Source organism: Fringilla coelebs (assembly GCF_963513975.1).
Source record: "Fringilla coelebs genome assembly, chromosome: 6".
Taxonomy (NCBI): Eukaryota; Metazoa; Chordata; class Aves; order Passeriformes; family Fringillidae; genus Fringilla; species Fringilla coelebs.
The window spans coordinates 56,794,976-56,812,142 of record NC_140034.1 but is presented as its reverse complement, the minus strand read 5'-3'; the positions used below and the strand labels follow the sequence as shown (position 1 = coordinate 56,812,142).

The following is a 17,167-nucleotide window of genomic DNA, read 5'->3' as shown; positions in this document are numbered from 1 at the left end:
TGTGGGTTAGATGTGGTATAAGATGACAATATTGTTAGCATTTTAACAAAGAGAAGGTCCTTTACATAGATCAAGTGAGCTGCTCATAAGTGCACACATAGACAAATTCACAATTCAGCTATTTCATGCCAGGTAGTCCTCTCAGACCCAAGTTTTCCATGTGTTTCTTCAAAGCTCCAAGCCGTGTCATGGAATTGGAATTGTTCACGTAATTGTCCACACTGCTTTTCCCATGAGCAGTTTAAACATTGTTCATTCTGACACTGAGCCCCTAAGCAAGGAATTAATGTTTGCTTTGTTTTTTCAATGGTTTCATTATTGAATTAAGTTGTGGCAACATAGCATAGACTTGTGGCCTGTATGTAATTTCCTTGGTACTTGTACATATTTTGATGCTACCTCTTGTATCCTCCCGGAACAGGTCTAGGTCTCACTGTGGTCCTTAAATCCTTGGCTGTCCCTTAGAGCTCTGTTTTCCATCTTCTAACTGGGCATCATCTCACCTAGCTGAGTATCCTATCATATGGCATGTCTAGTTCCAAGGTGTATACCAAAACCAGTGTTGGGATTGACCCTCCTTGGCTTTTCTTCATGAGGACCTTGCTTGGGCCTTTTGCCAAGACATCTGATTTCTGTGCTTGGGGAACCAGCTTTTTTAAAGTCTCTTGGCAAGTTTGGATGCAACTGGGCAATGAGGTCAACATTAAATGGGGCCTGAGAAATGGTAAGCAGAGAAAAAGCTACAGTTTTTAAGCCTTGCTCTCTGTAACCAATCAAGCTCGTGGAGGTGAAATAATACAATACATACGTGTTCTTAATCAATCTTTGTCGTGTTCAAAGAATGTTTTTGGAACAGATAAAATGCCCTAAGTGTTAACACATGAGGGAGAGCTACAGAAGCATTCAGACTGAGGAGTTCAAACTAGCTTTCTTAGTCTGAGGCAAAAATAGAATGAAATTTAGAATAAATAAATATTTATCAACACTGTTCTAGGAATACCACAGCTAATTCCCAAGTAACTTGCATCAGTTTAAAAAGCAGGAGTTCTTTTTGCAGCTGAGTTGCTCATAAGCATGAAGTAGGCAATGCAGAAAGGAGGAGTATGAGTCTGGCTGCCAGCTGAAGGGGATCCAATCCATAGGCATTTTAAGGATACTAGGCTTCATTTCTTAAATTTACACTGGAAGTTAAATATAGAAGCACTTGGGGTTTTGACAGCCCTCTCCTGCTCTTGATTTGTTTAAAAAAAATTCCATAACTTTTTTGTATTATAACCATTTGAACAGTGAGCTGTGTCTTAAAATGATCCTCCTTCACTGAAAGCTTGAGTAAGAGAAAGGCGTTTTCTGTCTTACTTTGGATGTTGCCTTTATTACCGCTTGCTTGAAAATAAAACCATTATGACACTTCAAGAAAAGTAGTTTAAATCAGGATGAATGAGAATGGCCAATTGTACTGTATTGCTTGCTTTGCTTTTGAAGGTGGGGGAAGTTGTTAGTCAAGAGCTTTGCTCCCCACAGTTGATTTAGTAGGGTGACAGAATCCTTTGTTTGCAAATGAGAAAGCAGTGTTTTGCAAAGGGGCAGTGTCAGAAAATTTTGTCCTTCTGTGTCATTCCTTTTTCAAGAGTCTCTCGTTATTCTGCATGGTACTTGCTGGGGGAAAAGCTGCTGTGGTCAGGAATCAGCTCTATGTTACTGTGATTGTACCACCTTAAAGTAGGAGTTTTGTCATGGTGGTGCAATAATTTTCAATACTCTTACTCTTCCATTCCCTCCTGTTATGTGTCCCATCTCAGTTGTTTATTTCTATAAGTTCTGGGGTTAGCTGTGCCAACCTATGCACATTTGTAATACTTTGATTGTCACAGCAAATGCCATCTTAGACAATGCTGCAATAGAAATCATTTTGCTTACACGATCAGTTGATATGTATATGAAATAAATAATATTTGTAATAATTTCTGCTGATGTCTCCCTAGGGAAGAGGAGGGGAAAAGGCAGATGTGAGTACTATGTTAGATGTGCTAACCATCATTACTCATGTTTGACAGGCACCTCTTTGGGTACGCCATCCCAAGAAATGAATAAAAATACCCAACAGGTGTTAGAATACACAGAACCACCACAGAAGAGAACGAGGAGGAAGCTGATGGACTCTCCAGTGGTAGCTCCAAGCCCACCTGCCTCCAGCCACTTCAGCTTGCAGCACCTGGAGGATTCTCTGGGCAAGGAGGTGTACCCTCTAGTTGATACTCCAGACTCCTGCAGAAAGCCAGGGCACAGCTTGTGTGCTCAGACTGTGGTGAAGGAGGCTTTGCACCTGGCAGGCCTGGGGACAGTCAGTGCCTGCAGTGTAGATGTGCCACCCACCAAGGGCAGCATCATGGACACCACGTGTGACGTGATCCCCGAGAGCCACGAAGCTGTCATGAACTCCACTATCATTCTCTATGAAGGTACAGATGAAACAGCTGAAATGTCTGCTTACTCATCTGTGAAGGAGTCACAGCCGTGCAGCAATAGCATTGTGCAAAGGTATTTTCCTTTTTTGTGGGTGAGAAATATTACCAAGTCATTTAATCCTGCCTGTCTTTACAGCTGGGTTTTTCCATTTCTATCCATTTTATAAATAAACCCAACATTTTGAAAATCAAACCTTCAATTTTGATCAACATCAAATTCAATTCTGCCATTATTTGAAAAGAGTAGTATGTTAGTGACAACAAATGAAGTTGAAAGCTTATCCTGTTTTAGAAGATATGTACCAAAAAGAAAATACAGCATTTTCTAAATTGATTGTGATGCCTCAAGCAAGCTACTTTCTTTAAGCCTTATGTTTTCTGCTTGTAAAATGGATACTTAACCTCTCCACATTGTTAAATGCCATGCTTAAAGCTGCTGTGCATCTCAGAAGTCTTCAAAGCTTCCACAAATAACATTAATGCAATTAATATCCAGTTTTGGTTTTCAACTTACCATATATTTGTTTACAGTTAAGAACAAATTTATTTGACTTTTACCAAGAATATGTTTTACAAAAATATAATTGTTTTATTTCAGACTTGATTTTTCTTTCTTAAGAACCAAAAATTCTGCTCCAGTATTTGAGAAGCCCTCATATATGGCAATGACTTCAGCTGCTCAGAGAAAAAGAAAGATACTAAGGTAAGATTCAACTAATCCTTCTATACAAAATGACTTTTCATTTCTTCTTACTTCAGTTTCTTTCTAATATTTCAAATCTGAAAACCTCTTATAGAAGTCATTTGGACCTGCATATGATATGTTTTGATTCAAATACGCTTGATTTCAATTAAATTTTTTTGTTGCTTTTCTGGGTGACTTCAGTAGGTTTTTTTTTTCTTTAGTCTTGGTTTAAAAACTGCTGTTTCAATAATTGCAAACTAATATCATGTCTTGTGCAGCTGCTGTCTGCTCCAAGTAGAAAGATGGCACATAATTCTGAAAAGAAAAATTTTGTCATCAATTAAAAAAATCAAGTTTTTTGAGAATGTTCTGCCTTTGCTGGAGCACATAAGAAACTACCGACAAGGAAAGCAGGGAAAAAATATACATGACAGTGCTTCAGTAATCAACTTTGATTTTTCTGATAATTCATTTTCAGTCTCATATTTGTGACTTAGTTTTTGCAGTCTGCTCTAGAAAGAAGTTTTGTATCATCACTTCTGGTTTATGACCCTAAAGGAGATTTATTAGTAGGAGCACCAGAAAAAAGCTAAACCTGAATAGACATTAAGTTGAATTGTAATTTTTTTGTGTATTTATTTCTTTGGTTTGTTGGTTTTGGTGGTTTTTTACTGTATTTAAACCTGATTAGCTATGAAACAGCTGGTCTTTTTTTTTTTCTTATTTCCAAAAGCAAAAATCGATACAACCATTTTTAAAATCATGTTACAAATGATCTGTTGCTAGACCTGAGTGGAGCTACCACCACACAGGTCTTACAATGAATATCTCAGGACTGTTGGGACAAGGCTATAGACAGATCACAGGACACAGAAGAAGCTGTAGTGCCTTGTTGTTTATTAGCACCTTTAAAATAGAGAATTATCCTCACAGATCAGTCATCTGGTCTGGTTCCTTGTAACTGTTGTGATTGTTATCAATTGCTATTCTAAACTGTCTTGCTAGGAGGAGGAATAAACTCTTCTGCTCTAGGATGAGAAAAGAGGCACTGCTCACATTTTCAAACAGCTGATGATGAATTCAGTAAAATAAATCAGCTGTTCTCTGAAACCAAGCTAGTTTTTTCTACATTCTCTCTAAGGGAAGGTGAGGGAACTTTTGAAGGCTGATTTATCTAGTCTTAAGATAAAAGTTCTCAGACAGGCTTTTGAAGTAGTTTTTTTGTAATAACTGTGTAATAATTTTAGAACATATATATTTTTATAATAACATATATATTTTTAGTTAATATATAAATATATTTTTATTTTATATATAAATATATATTTTATATCTCTCGCAAATATGTATATATTTAAAACATATATATATGGCTGTTTCTGTTCACCTTGTTTCTTTTGTGTCTCAAACTTATTTCCCAGTACACCACAGAAAAATCCCACAACTTCTGTTCCTTTTATAGAGATCATTGTGCCTCAGTAATTTGCCTATAGACTGAAATTCTTTATGGCTTGATCTAGCAGTTGGTGCTGAAGAGAAGGAATGAAAACACATTTCTGAAGGAGAAAAGGAATATGCTCTTGCTTTTCAGAGTGTCTTCATTCCATTCTCTTCTTTACTTTTTCCCTCTTTTCTCCCCCATGCTTTCCCTGATTGAAGTGGCTCACTCCAGTCATTCATCTCCTGCTAATGCTAGAATCAAAATATAAATTTCAGTCATATGGTCCACATTAGAAGTATAATTTGAAACAGTTGCATTTTCAGAACAAGGGATTAGAGGCAAGTCAGTCATAAGAGACTATTTTACCAAATAATGGTATATTCTTATTGGCATAAGTTCTCTTGGTAGAGGCATGCATGAGTAGATTTTTAGGACTGGCACAAGGGAAGTCTTAGTCTTTGCTGCTTCCTATATATTTTCATTTAGGCAGAAAATTATTATTAAGGAAGTGTGAGTTAGGGGACTCTAAAGTGGAAATAATACAATATTTATTACAGGAATAGGAAAAGCCTAGGAACTTGGGACATAAATACAATTAGCTTGTTTACGAGGCTGTCTAGCAGAGTGGAGCTGAGGAAGTTTGTGAGGCAATTGCAGAAGGGTGAGATCAGATAGGTTCATAATTTTCACCGTAGACCTTAAGTCCATCACATAAAGTGCTGTGGATAAAATATAGAGGTTTTGTTTTAATGAATTTGAAGCTGTAACAGTTTTCTTGCAGCTTAGTTAAAAAGTATTGTCTGCTATGAAGCCACCCCCTCCAACTGTGTTGGAGGCTGAAGAAAAGTTATTGTAGCAATAAAAAAAAGTGATTTGTTCAATAAACACAGCTTGGTCATTTCAAGGATTTTGTAACATGCCTTAAGATTATTTCTTAGTATAATTTGTATGTGATGGCCATCAAACTGGCTTCTGTGGTTTCAAACAAAACTGTGACATATTGTCCTGCCTTTGAAATACAAGTGCCAACATTAGTTCTTATTTTCACAGCTGAAGCGTTCTTGTAAATGTTTAAAAAGGAGAAAGGGGAATAGTATCCATAGATAGACATAATAAATTAGTTTATTCCTTGCATTCTGTTATGATTCTGTGAATACTGCATAATATTTAAAGTATACTGGATAATATTTCTACATTGCAAGGCCAGAAGCACTGTACTGAAGGCAAACTCTTTGTGGCATTTTGCAGCTCCACCTCGAACACGGTGCTGGGCAGCCTGCAGGCCCCGGGCGCTGCCAAGCGCTCTCGGCAGGACGTGCTGCTGAGCCACGCAGCCCTGAGAGTGCCCCAGGGGACTGGTGAGTGGCAGGGCTGGGCTGGGGGACACTGCCTTGGCTGCCTCAGGCTTTGGCTTTGGTGGTTTTCACACTCTGTGCTGCTTTGGTGTGTGGGTCTGAGCTCCACACGAGGGGATGGTGAGCTCTGTGCACAGAGCAGGGAGACAAAACAATTCCTGCTCCAGCTGGGCACCAAGGACAAATGATGCCAATGTCAGCCCCAGAGCACAAACCCCGTGGGCTGCAGAGAGAAAAACAAGCAGGGTGGGACTGCCTGGGCTAAAGCTGGGATGGGACAATGAACTGCAAGGTGCAAATGGAGCAGAACTGATCCCAGGGAGAGAGCCCGGGAGCGCTCGTGCATTTTGGGGCCATTTTGGTTCATCTTGGGTGCAGCCCTGGCTGGGCTCTGGTGCTGCCCAAGGTGGGTCCATGGAGGAGATCCTGGCAATAAATCCCTGCTTTATTCTTTGGCTCTGCCCAGCCTCTGCTCCAGGGCAGCCTGCACAAGGCATCAGCTTCTGGTGACCTCAGAAAGACAGAAGGCATCACCTTGGTAACAGTGATTGCAGAAGTTAATTAATTTTGCACTTGCCTCCCAATTCGTTTTGTCACTATAATAGCATGTGTTGCTGCAACAGTGTGCTAAGCCACTGGTTTGAATAGTGTATCCTTTTTCTTTTAAAAAAGACCCACAATGTTAGTTACATAGATAGTATCTAATCAAAATTCAGTTCAGTATTATCACAAGGTTGTTGGGAAATCCTTTTTCCCAAGAGCCAAGGTCTTCCACCTCAAATAGTTTATTAACTTGTTGAGAAATTTGGTGAACTTTATTACCAATTCTGTCTTTGCCCAAGTGTGGCTTATCAAGAAATAGAATTCTGTAATAATTTCCATAGCAGTTCTTAATTCTTTGCTTTATTTTATGACACCAAACTGATTTGTTTTAACAGATAAATGTATTTTCAGACATTTATTGGTCTTAAAATTTGGGGCTATTTTGGGCAAAAATAATAACAGAGGCAAAATTGTTTTGCTTTTAACATACTGCTGATAATAATATTAGCAAGTTCTGTTGTGTGAAAGTTTGCCTCAATTGTATGGCTTCTCTCTGAGGTGCATAAATCTTTTCTGTGATAAAATCAGTTACAAATAACTTTTTCAGCCAATGTTCACACATGTCTTCACAATTTCAGAAAACCTCTGCCTTTTCTAGTGCATGGCACTAAGTTGCTTGGCACCTGAAGTGGTTTTTAATATGCTAAATCTGTACAATTTTCCTTCATCTCTGCCTCCTTTTCCTCTCTGTCTGCATAGATACACTTAATGATCTTCTTGGGCTATCTAGAGGAGATCCAGTATTAGTTTTAAAATTTAAGTCAGCTTTTCTTATGAAATAGAAAAGCAGTGTGAGAAAACATTTCCACTGTGTAGCTTTTGCCAGTGCTATGGGCAGTACGCTGGTTTTACAGCACATAGGTGTTTTTAAGTAAAAATTGCTGTGAGGGAATGTGAGGGAAAAGGTCTTATTCTGTATTCATTGGAAATGTTGAGGTTGTGTTACAAGAAGCTTTTCGGAAACTGACTATCTGAGTCAAAGCTCTGTCCAAGTGATTTATTAGGCAGATTGCATACAGGGTTATATCAGTATCAATGTCTGCTCCAGCAGACCAACTTAGGAAGGTTCCACTCTTCAATCCCAGCTCTGGAATTAAGGAACTGTGTAATGTGGAAGCACGTTTTGAAATGAGAATAAGACTTTGATTATTCAGCTTGAACTGAATATGAAATAGACTTGAATTTTGAGAGCATGCATTACAAGAGCAGAATAAACCTTAACCAAATACCTAAGGGGAAGAGTAATTTTCAGATTAAAAGGACAAAATTTTCTATAATGATATAGTGTTCATTTTTCAATGCTATTCTATAATAAGAAGGATTAATAACATTTTTTTGCATATTTCTACATCTTTTTATAGGCCATTGTGCTTTTTTAATAGCCTCTCCTGTCAGTTGAGGGTCTAATCGTGGGACTTTCTAGACAATTAAATCACTGGATTACTGAGCTAAGAGTGATTACATGTTTGCATATTAAAATGAGGCTTTCAGTAAAGGAAAGAAATGTGTAAAAATTCTTAGACCTATTCTGAAAAGGAGGTGCATGTCAGCTACAGTCTACTGATGTTTATTGAAGGAGTTTCTCTCTGTTTCTAATAGCATTTCTTTCTTCACTAGGAGGCAAAATGAAGAGCAGGAAGCAAGACCAGAATATGCCAAGGAACTTCATTGGAAGCCTTTCTCAAGGAAATGTCCCAAGAGATGTTAAATCAAGGACATCAGAAAATCTTATACTTCGTGTTTCCAAGAAAAAAAATAGGATTTAGTTCTGAGTTCATCCCTGTGTCAAGCAGGATTGATGGATAGCAAATGTGAATAGGGTGAATTGTGATTTCCTCCTGTAAATAATTCTGACAGTTTCGAGATGGAAATCTTACAAAAGTTATTTTGACCCCCTAAATTATTTTCATTGGAGTAGCTTCCTTGTGTTAAAATAGATTTTCATTTGGAAGCAAGTTAGGCAGATGCTAATATTAGAACACGTTCATGCTTAGCATTACAATGCCTTAGATGTTCTTAGATTGTTAGCATCTATGGATGACCTGTGGAGTTCCAAGAGACAGAAAAATATTTCCAAAATTGTCTTTTTTTTTTTTTTGTCTTTCTGGTTTTTAGTCTGTTACTTGGTTGTAAATGCTCCTGTTCTGTTTTTTCAATTTAATTCAGCTGTAAATATGTCTTTTATTAATTACTTCAAATAAATTTTAATATTACTAAGAGCTATATAGCGTGAAATGCATTTCTAGCAAAAAATGTTCCTTCTGTTAGGAAAAATGTCTGAATCAATTTGGACAAATATTGTTGTAAGTACATGCTGTTTATAATGACTTCTAGCAAATTAGTCACGTTCAGAGACAGAGCAATGTATAGCTGTGCTGTAACCTTGACAGCCTGCCCAGCCTTCAGAATATCATTCTGCTGTGTTGGGTCTGTGCAAATGAAGTGAATTTCTCCAATCTGGTGAGAGCCAGAGGAAGAAATCCTGTAGGTAGTTTCTGGTGCCAGAACTGTCTGAAGCAAGGAGCTTCCCGCCTGATCAGTTCACTAATATGCTGCAGAATTCATGCTTGACACATTGGAGGAGCATTTTTCACAAGCCTTTGAAGAAGGAAATGGAAGCTGCCTGCAGAAACTTTCAGGACCACTTGTGGGAGGAGCAGACCATGGTGCAGAAGCAGTCTTCTCTGGGGAAGTTCAAAGAGGAAGAAATAATTTCTTAAGAAATAAGTCATTGCTGGTTAAAAACACTAGGAGAGAGAAATTGAATCCTCCTAGTTGCTTTCCAAAAGGATTATAGGTGATCTAGTTGTGGGGAGCCTGGGATCTTGTAGTGTAATGAGAACTGGGAACAGGCTTGTGTGGAGCCTGAAAACTGGGATATGGGACATGTCCACATAGCAAGGTGATGTCATTTCAGTAGAATAAAGAGGGAGGGTCACTTCAAAATTTCCCTACCATGATGAACAGCAAGCTTTTGGAATTAATTTTAATTTATGATTTTGATACAACTGAAGTTGAAAAGACTATTTTTGACTTATGTGATTTTTTTTTTCAGATTCTCAGTGTTTATAATAAAATGTGCACAGGGAGCTGCTTTTGTTGATACGTGTGTACAAGAGGCATGTTGGGTTTTGCTAAATATTCTTGATACTTTCACTGCTCTCATGACATATAAGACTTGCACGTAGATGTCCGTAGCAATCTTGAAAAGTTTTTAGACAAGCTTGTGTATGTACCATTTTGATAGTCAAAACATAAAATTGATGAATCCCATGTTTTCTTAATGTCTTTGGCATGCTTGAGTGGAATCACTTGGTTCAATTGCAACACTTGCAGGGACAAAAAACATTATTGAGAAAATTAAAACCTGACATGAGAAGTGATTCAATCAGAAGTTGATCATAGATTTGTTAGCTGGGTACATATTTACCATTCATAACTAGCATAAACTGTTTCCAGAGATACAGCAGCTTGAAGGGAGGTTTTTGTATTTCATATTGCTATTGAGTAATGTTCTGCACTATTAATTGTACATGTATTTGTTTTCTTACCTACTGTGAACATCTCTAGACTCCATAGGCAGAAAGTGCTTCCCAGCACATTCCACACACATTACTGGCACAAAACTTCTGATAACTTTTCATTGCCTAAGAAGTTTTTCTGTCAGATTGCCAGTTAGGTAGAAAGCGATGTGGATTTGGGAAGCAGTAGAGGTGTGATATAGCCCATTTCATTTCCTTGCCAATCTTCTCTGCTACCTGCTGGCTTGTCTTTACAAACTAATTAAGGAATAGCATTTATCTGAAGTACACATTTTGCTGATTTCACTGTTGTCCCACACAGGGTTAAGTTGTGTCAGTGTTGCAAGTGTGAAAAGGATGTTAAAGATCTCATCCCACTGGGAAATTCCTACAAAAACATCCAAAGGCTGCAGGCTATGGTTTGTACTATTATTTATTTACTTGCTTATTATAGCAACATTCAATCAACATAAAATGCTTCTCAGACCATTAACTTGGCCTGTTCAACTTAGCAAACTTTAAGCCCATTTGATTTTTAGTTACTCAAAAACTCCAAGAAGGGGGAATTAGAAAGATAGAAAAGAACACTCCCCCCTTCTGAGTTCCAGCAGTGTTCAGATGGAAACTCAAGAGGAAGGAGGGTTGAGATGAAAGCTTCATCTCATGTTTGGCCTTAGCCAGCCCTGTGCCTTTCCCCAGGTGAGGTTTGTGGTCCTTTGGCACTCAGGAGCTGGGTTAGGGCAGAGTGGAGCATTGTGCCTGTGCTTGGCACCCCTGCCAGGCTGGGACAGGGCCTCCAGGGGCACTGCAGAGGCTTTAATTTAGCCATACATCATTTCCAAAAGAGGTTCCAGGCAAAACTGACAAAAACTACTGAAATTCAGTTATTCAGTTAGCTGAAACAAAAGCTAACTATGAAGAGGTGGAGAAGCATTGTTAGTTGCTGAAAGACTGGGCAATAAAATAACAAATGAAACTCAAGCAGGAAAACAGCCCAAACTGTACAGATGTGGCAATGGGTTCTCAAATAGGTAGCATTAGTCAGGAAAGAGACCTTGGAGTTATTGTAAAAATGCCATGAAAACATCATCTCTGTGGTCAAAATAACACAAAAGCTCATGGGGAGCAAACCCTCGTGCAAATTCCTTGCCTGAGTCCTGGTGTTGTCCTATATATTTCAAATAAATGTGGTTGAATTAGAAAGGTATAAAAATGGATGAGAGGAGCAATTAAAGCAGTGAACAGCCTGAATCCAAATAATACAGTTTAGGAGCACTTCACCCTGGAAGTGAGGAGTTGTGTTCAAAGTGTATGAAATAACAAGTCATGGAAAAAGGGACTAGGCAACAATTATTCACTGCTTCTTACTGTATGAGACCTAAATGCCAGGTTCAAAACACATGGCATTTCCTCCCTGAATAGCATATGTGATGACGAAGTCTGGAGTTTAAAATGTGATGGATGTCAAAAGAACTGAGTTCAAAACTGATTACTCAGATCTGTGGAATACTTTATTCCTTAACTCTGTCTAGTCTCTGTTCTAGGCCAGCCTTCACAAGGCCTCAGCAGTGCCCAGCAGCAGCTGCTGATGGAAGCCTGAAAGAAGGGGAAGGGAGAGAATGATTATTTTCTACCTGGTGGTACCTTCACCTGACAGCAATCATAGAAGGGCTGCCTTGCAGGGGGAAGGCTGGGGGTTGTACTTGTATAATATCATCAGTGGGCACAGAGTTTGTGGGGATTGGGAGTGGGGCTGAGTATATAAAAAGCAAGCATTTGAAGTATTTTAATTATTTAAATTTATTTTAACGCTTTAATAGATTGCAGGTCTGCACAGTATGGGTTCAGTGTTGGTTAATGACTGTTGTACTTGCTGGAATGCAGTTGTGGGCACAGAGTTTGGGGTGTTTGGGAGCAGTGGGTGCAGCTGTGCAGGACAGGAAGGTGAGGAGCCATGGAGTGCCCAGGGGTGCTGAGCAATCACACAGGGAGCAGAGGGCTCACACTGCAGGGCATCAACAGGAGGGCATTAAAGGCTGGGCTGAAGAACCAGAAAAAAGCAGACACTTGCAGCCTCCTGAAGAGCTGAGGTGTTACTCTGTGTGGGCTGGAGCTTTCTGGAATTGTGTGGTGACACTCTGGGAACGGTGGCTGTCTCAGCTGGGGCGCGTGCTGTCACACAGGAGGTTAGCCTGTGTTGGCAAGAGAGAACAAAAGGGTGGGAGAGACTCTTCCAGAAGGCAGCTCAGAGTGGGAAGCTGGCTTGGATTCTTTTGGTGATGCACTCACCAAGCAGGTAAGTGTTGTTCCTAGAGGACCTTAAAGCTTGGTGTTCTGGAAGTCTCCTCCCAAATCAGTTTTACTCTCAAATGTTTACTCACCATTTTTATATGTGAGTTTATAATAATTCCATATGTGTGGATTTGTAATGAATCATGCACCCTGATGAGGAATGGATTAAAGTTTCTGACCTTTTGGCCTGGTTTGGGGCATCTCTCTGAGGCTGGGAGTCACAGGTGAGAGTCCACCCTCGTGGAGATGAAGAGGTCCAGGAACCATAATGGGCACCAAGTGCTGTTTGGTGTGGTTTTGGTTTGTTAATTAGAGAGTTGTTTAATTTTGAGATTGACAGACTGTTAGTTATGTAGAAGCTTTTGTATTGCATCTGTAGATGCCTCCCATGTAAAACTACCACAGAGAGTGACAGAGAAAACAACAACAACCTAAAACAAACCACAAAAAAACAAAAACAAAAGCCCAGAATACACATATATTCCAGTATAGTTATAAAACTTGGAAATAGTGATTTTAGTCTTTTTATCTTGCATCATAATCTTATTGCATAGTCTGCCTTTGCTTTTTTCTCTGGTTCTCAGTTTATCTTTCCTCCAGCTGACATTTAAATCATGCATTTCCCAGGCTTCCTATTCTGTGACACTTTTCTGTTCTCCTGCACCTAGAACAGAAAATACATGTTGGGCATTGATACAGGGGGGTTAATTTTGTGATTGCCTTCATTTCAGGCTCATTGACATGTTAAAAGATAAATTTTTAAGCCCTGAAGAAGTTTTGAAACTGCAAGCTGGATTGCCTTCACACAATTCCTGCAGCCAGAATTTAAAGGTGCTATGGAAGCTCACAGAAATATATACTGAATATGATTAAAAATATTGGAATTCTAGAATATTTTCCTACTGAATCAATTCCTATTCCTCAGTCCCTGGTCTAAGACTTTTCAGAGATGATCAGAATGCTTGCACATGATAATTTGTGTCTCTCTAAGTCTTCCCCTCTGCACACAGGCACATGTTTCGGTTTTGGGAGAGTTTGGGAAAAATATTTTTAAATGGGTTTTCTTTACAAAGCAAATTTAAGCGGCTTTTTTCTAATAGGTTTGGAAAAAAAATTTTTTTTTTGAGAAAAGTGGAAAAAATTGTTTATTTAATAGGTAAAGCATTTACTAGCACAAATAATGAATATTCAACAATAAAACTTCTTGTTGCTTTAAAAGATAAGATAAACTCAGGGTTTTTGTGGGCTGTAGCTGGGTTTACTCAGTTTGATATTAATTTTTCTGGCATTGAAAGTGTTGTGGTTTAGGTTTGGTTTGGTGGGTTACAGGTGTGAGATTTTGGTGGTTTTCTTGATGTTTTAGTTTAGAGTAGCTTTCAATAAGTTTAAAGAAAAGGAAAAATACCTGCAGTTTAGGGAACTTACCTGCTTTAGTTAGCTAAAACTAACTACAATGAAGGAGAGCCCTGGTTCCTTGTCTGTGTTGTGTTGTTATAGACAGCATTGTTTTGCTGTAGGAATGTGTAGGTGTTTTCCTGAAAGCAAACTCTGGGATTTTGTTCTTTTTGTTTGTTTGTTTTTAGAAGTAATCCTAAAGGTGTAAAACTTATTTTTGAGTTACACAGGTGAATGGGGATATGAGTATTATAAAGCTACTTTAGTATATTTTACTTTTTATTTTTATTTCGTTGGTTTATTTCTAAAACTAATATATATTCTAACTTTATAAATATATATATTATATATAGGTATATATAGTATACAGTTATATATAGACAATGGCAGTAACGTTTAACAAGCAGTGATATTTACCCATAGTTCTTACTTGATAATTAGATTTTTTTTGAGGTATACATTGGGTTGCTTTCTTTCTTTGTATTATTTACTATGTGTCACTTCCTCTTTGAGTAAAAACAACTTTATGAATATGTTTGTTTGTATTTGAGGTAGAATTAATTTAAATTGTCTTTTAATAAACTTTTGACATGCATTATTAGGACTTTGTTTATTGTATGTGGGGGTTTAGGTTGGGTAGGGTTTGTTTGGTTAGTAGAAATTTGGGTCTTAATTAATTAGGTGGCTTTTGTTAGGTGTTGTGCTTAATTTTTGAAAGATCCCCACCCCATGTTTTAAGATGTTTTTATCAGTCTATTGTACTTTTTTACTTTGTTGCTGGTGTATAGTAGGGGATATGGTATATACTTATCTATAGACTGATTTAATGGTAGGTTTTTTAGTTTAGGTGTAGATAAGGTTGATTTTGAAATGAGTTCTGTTTGATTTAAGTTTTTTAGGTTTCTATGCTTTTAAAGGATGAGGTTTTTAAGGTTTAGCATGGCATTATGGGCAGTAGTGTGAGGGATTATAGCGTTTTAGTTACTTTGTGGTGGTTTTTACTACTGGGAGCACATAGGATTTGTTTTGGTGTGTTTGGGGGTAGTGTGATGTAATTAATTTGCCAGTTTTTTTATATTTATATTTGGATTATTGCTCATTATTTTATAGGGGGTTGTGTTTGTTTGATGGTAGTGTATGTTTTACAGTTATGGACAGCTTGGGAAATGCTGTTTTATGGTTAGGTTTACTCTTCAGTTTTGTGTTTACTTACAGGTGGTGTTTTTATTTTGATGACTGGAGGCACTCTGAGTTTATTTAGTTGGGAATCACTTTCGTGTTGCTAATTTAAATTTGGGTTTGGTACTTTTATTTTTGTAGCTTGATGTACTTGTTTGTTGTTCTGGTGGCTTTTATTAGCTTTATGTTTGAGAATATGGGTCTTTGTATGATGGACTTTTATAGGAAGTTTTTTTACTTTGATAGTGATATTTCATTACTCATTAGTAGTTTAAATTGGGGTTTTTTTACAGTGTTAATTAGTTTTTTATTTCTTAGTTTTATAGTTTTTATGTCTTAGTCTTTTATTTCTTATTTTTATAGAGTATTGGTTACTATTTACAAATTAGTGTAGAGGTAGAATTTTGGGGTTTCTTTTAGTAATATTTTGGGCTAGTTGAATAGCTTTGAGTTTAGTGAGTTGGTTTGATATACTTTTTTTAGTAGTTTTGTCATTTGTTGCGTGGGGTTTTATATGGTTGGGGGTTTTTTGATTGATTTTCATGATGGGATAGGAATTATTAGTGAAAAGAGTGTAACATGGTTTTTTTGTTGGTAGTTGGTTACACGGTGCAGATTTTTCACTATGTGTTACTCTTGAGAGTTTTTGTTAGTGAGACTAAATTTTTTATTTTTAGATCAATTTATAATTATTTTAAAATCCTAGGGTGATTTAGTGTTTTAATATGGGTGTGTTGTGTCATGAGGGTAATCTGCTTTATGGGGAGTTGGTGCTGTGGTGGGCAGAGGGAATTTTGCCTTTGAATGTTTACTTTGGCATTGGCAGCTGGGGTGCCAGGAGAAGTTGTGGTGCAGTGTTCATTACTTCTGAGGTAGTTTGGATTTTTTTATAAGCTGTTTTTTTTTTTTTTTTTTTATTGCAGTTGGTTTTGAGGAGTTTTTTAGTTTTGACTTTAAATTTTTGTCGTTGGCCTTGAGTTTTATTAGGTACTTTCTGTTAAAGGTTTTAGGGCAGATGATGGCTCTTGGTTGCAGAGTACATTTTTTATGCTTAGTTTTGTTCTGTTCAGGGTAATAATATGAGAGATTTTTTGTTGGTTTCTTGTTGTTTGGGGTTTTATTGGAAAATGATCTTTTTTTGGGTGATCAGGTAAAGAGAGTTTATAATTTAGATGTATTTAGGAATGAGCATTTTTTAAACACTTATAATGCTTGGGAAATTTTGTGGGGTTTTATTATTGGTTGGTGGAAGTATTGTTGTGATTTTGTTGATTACATTGGTGGGAATTTGATGCTGTTTATTTTGTTATTTTATTTTTAGGAACTGGATTTTTTTGAGTAGGCTTTTTAATTTTTGTGATGGTGAAATTGGTTTTAGGAGAATTTGGATGATTTTTTCCTAAACATTTTTGTTGCTGTGGATTTTTACTCAGTGATGTAATTAATGTATTGTAGATGGTTTGGAGCTTTACTGGTTTTTAGTGTAGTTTGGATGAGTTTATGGTAGATGGTGGGGCTGTGTTTTTATTTTTGGGGTAGTTGGTTTTAGGTTTATTGTATGTTTTTTATGTGAAACTAAACAGGTTTATATTTTGCTGTTAGAGGAAAGGAGAAAAATGTATTGGTAATGTTAATAGTGTTATTTTGTTGTTTTGGGTTTTAGTTTGTATTGCAGTTTTAATAAGTTTGTTACAGCAGTGTTTAATGGTGGTATTAGTGTTTAATACAGCAGTATTTAAGGTTTGATAGTTTATAGCTAATTTTCATTTGTTTCAGATTTGTGTATAGGCTGAATGGGCTTGTTGAAGGGTGAGTGGGTTTTGTTGATTTCTTTTGGTGTTTTAGTTGATGGTGTATTTTTTGGATGGGAATTACACTATTTTGGGTTGTTTGGTGCTGCTGCTGCTGGTGAATTGTTGAGGTGGTAATTGGAATTTGTGGGGGTTTTTTGAAGAAGCTTTATTGTAGATGGGTTTTTTGATAGTTAAAGTTGGGTGTTTAATAGTTTGATGCTTTTTGTTTTCACAGTTGTTATTTTAAATGTTCACCTGAGTTTCTTTGGGATTTTTAAAAACTGACTTGGGAGGAAGTCTATGCTTAAAATGGATGGGGGTTTTGGGCTAGTTACAATAGAGTGGCTTTTTGAATTTCCTTTTAGTTAGATTTACTTTAGTTTTAACTAAGGTAAAACTGTGGTATTTTTGTTACTCTAGTAATACAAACAGATTTTG

At 37.3% G+C, this 17,167-nt stretch overlaps 1 protein-coding gene across 1 annotated transcript in view; it reads left to right on the top strand.

Annotated features, from left to right (window-relative positions):
- Nucleotides 1–8,315, top strand: part of KIF18A (kinesin family member 18A) — a gene marked incomplete at both ends in the record, with an annotated part of 29,009 nt that extends 20,694 nt beyond the window's left edge. Inside the window, 4 exons of the mRNA XM_084207948.1 lie at nt 2,055–2,538; nt 3,064–3,168; nt 5,840–5,949; nt 8,167–8,315. Of these exons, the coding sequence (XP_084064074.1) occupies nt 2,055–2,538; nt 3,064–3,168; nt 5,840–5,949; nt 8,167–8,315 (848 nt within the window). The remainder of the gene's footprint in view (nt 1–2,054; nt 2,539–3,063; nt 3,169–5,839; nt 5,950–8,166) is intronic.
- Between the last annotated feature and the right edge of the window lie 8,852 nt (nt 8,316–17,167).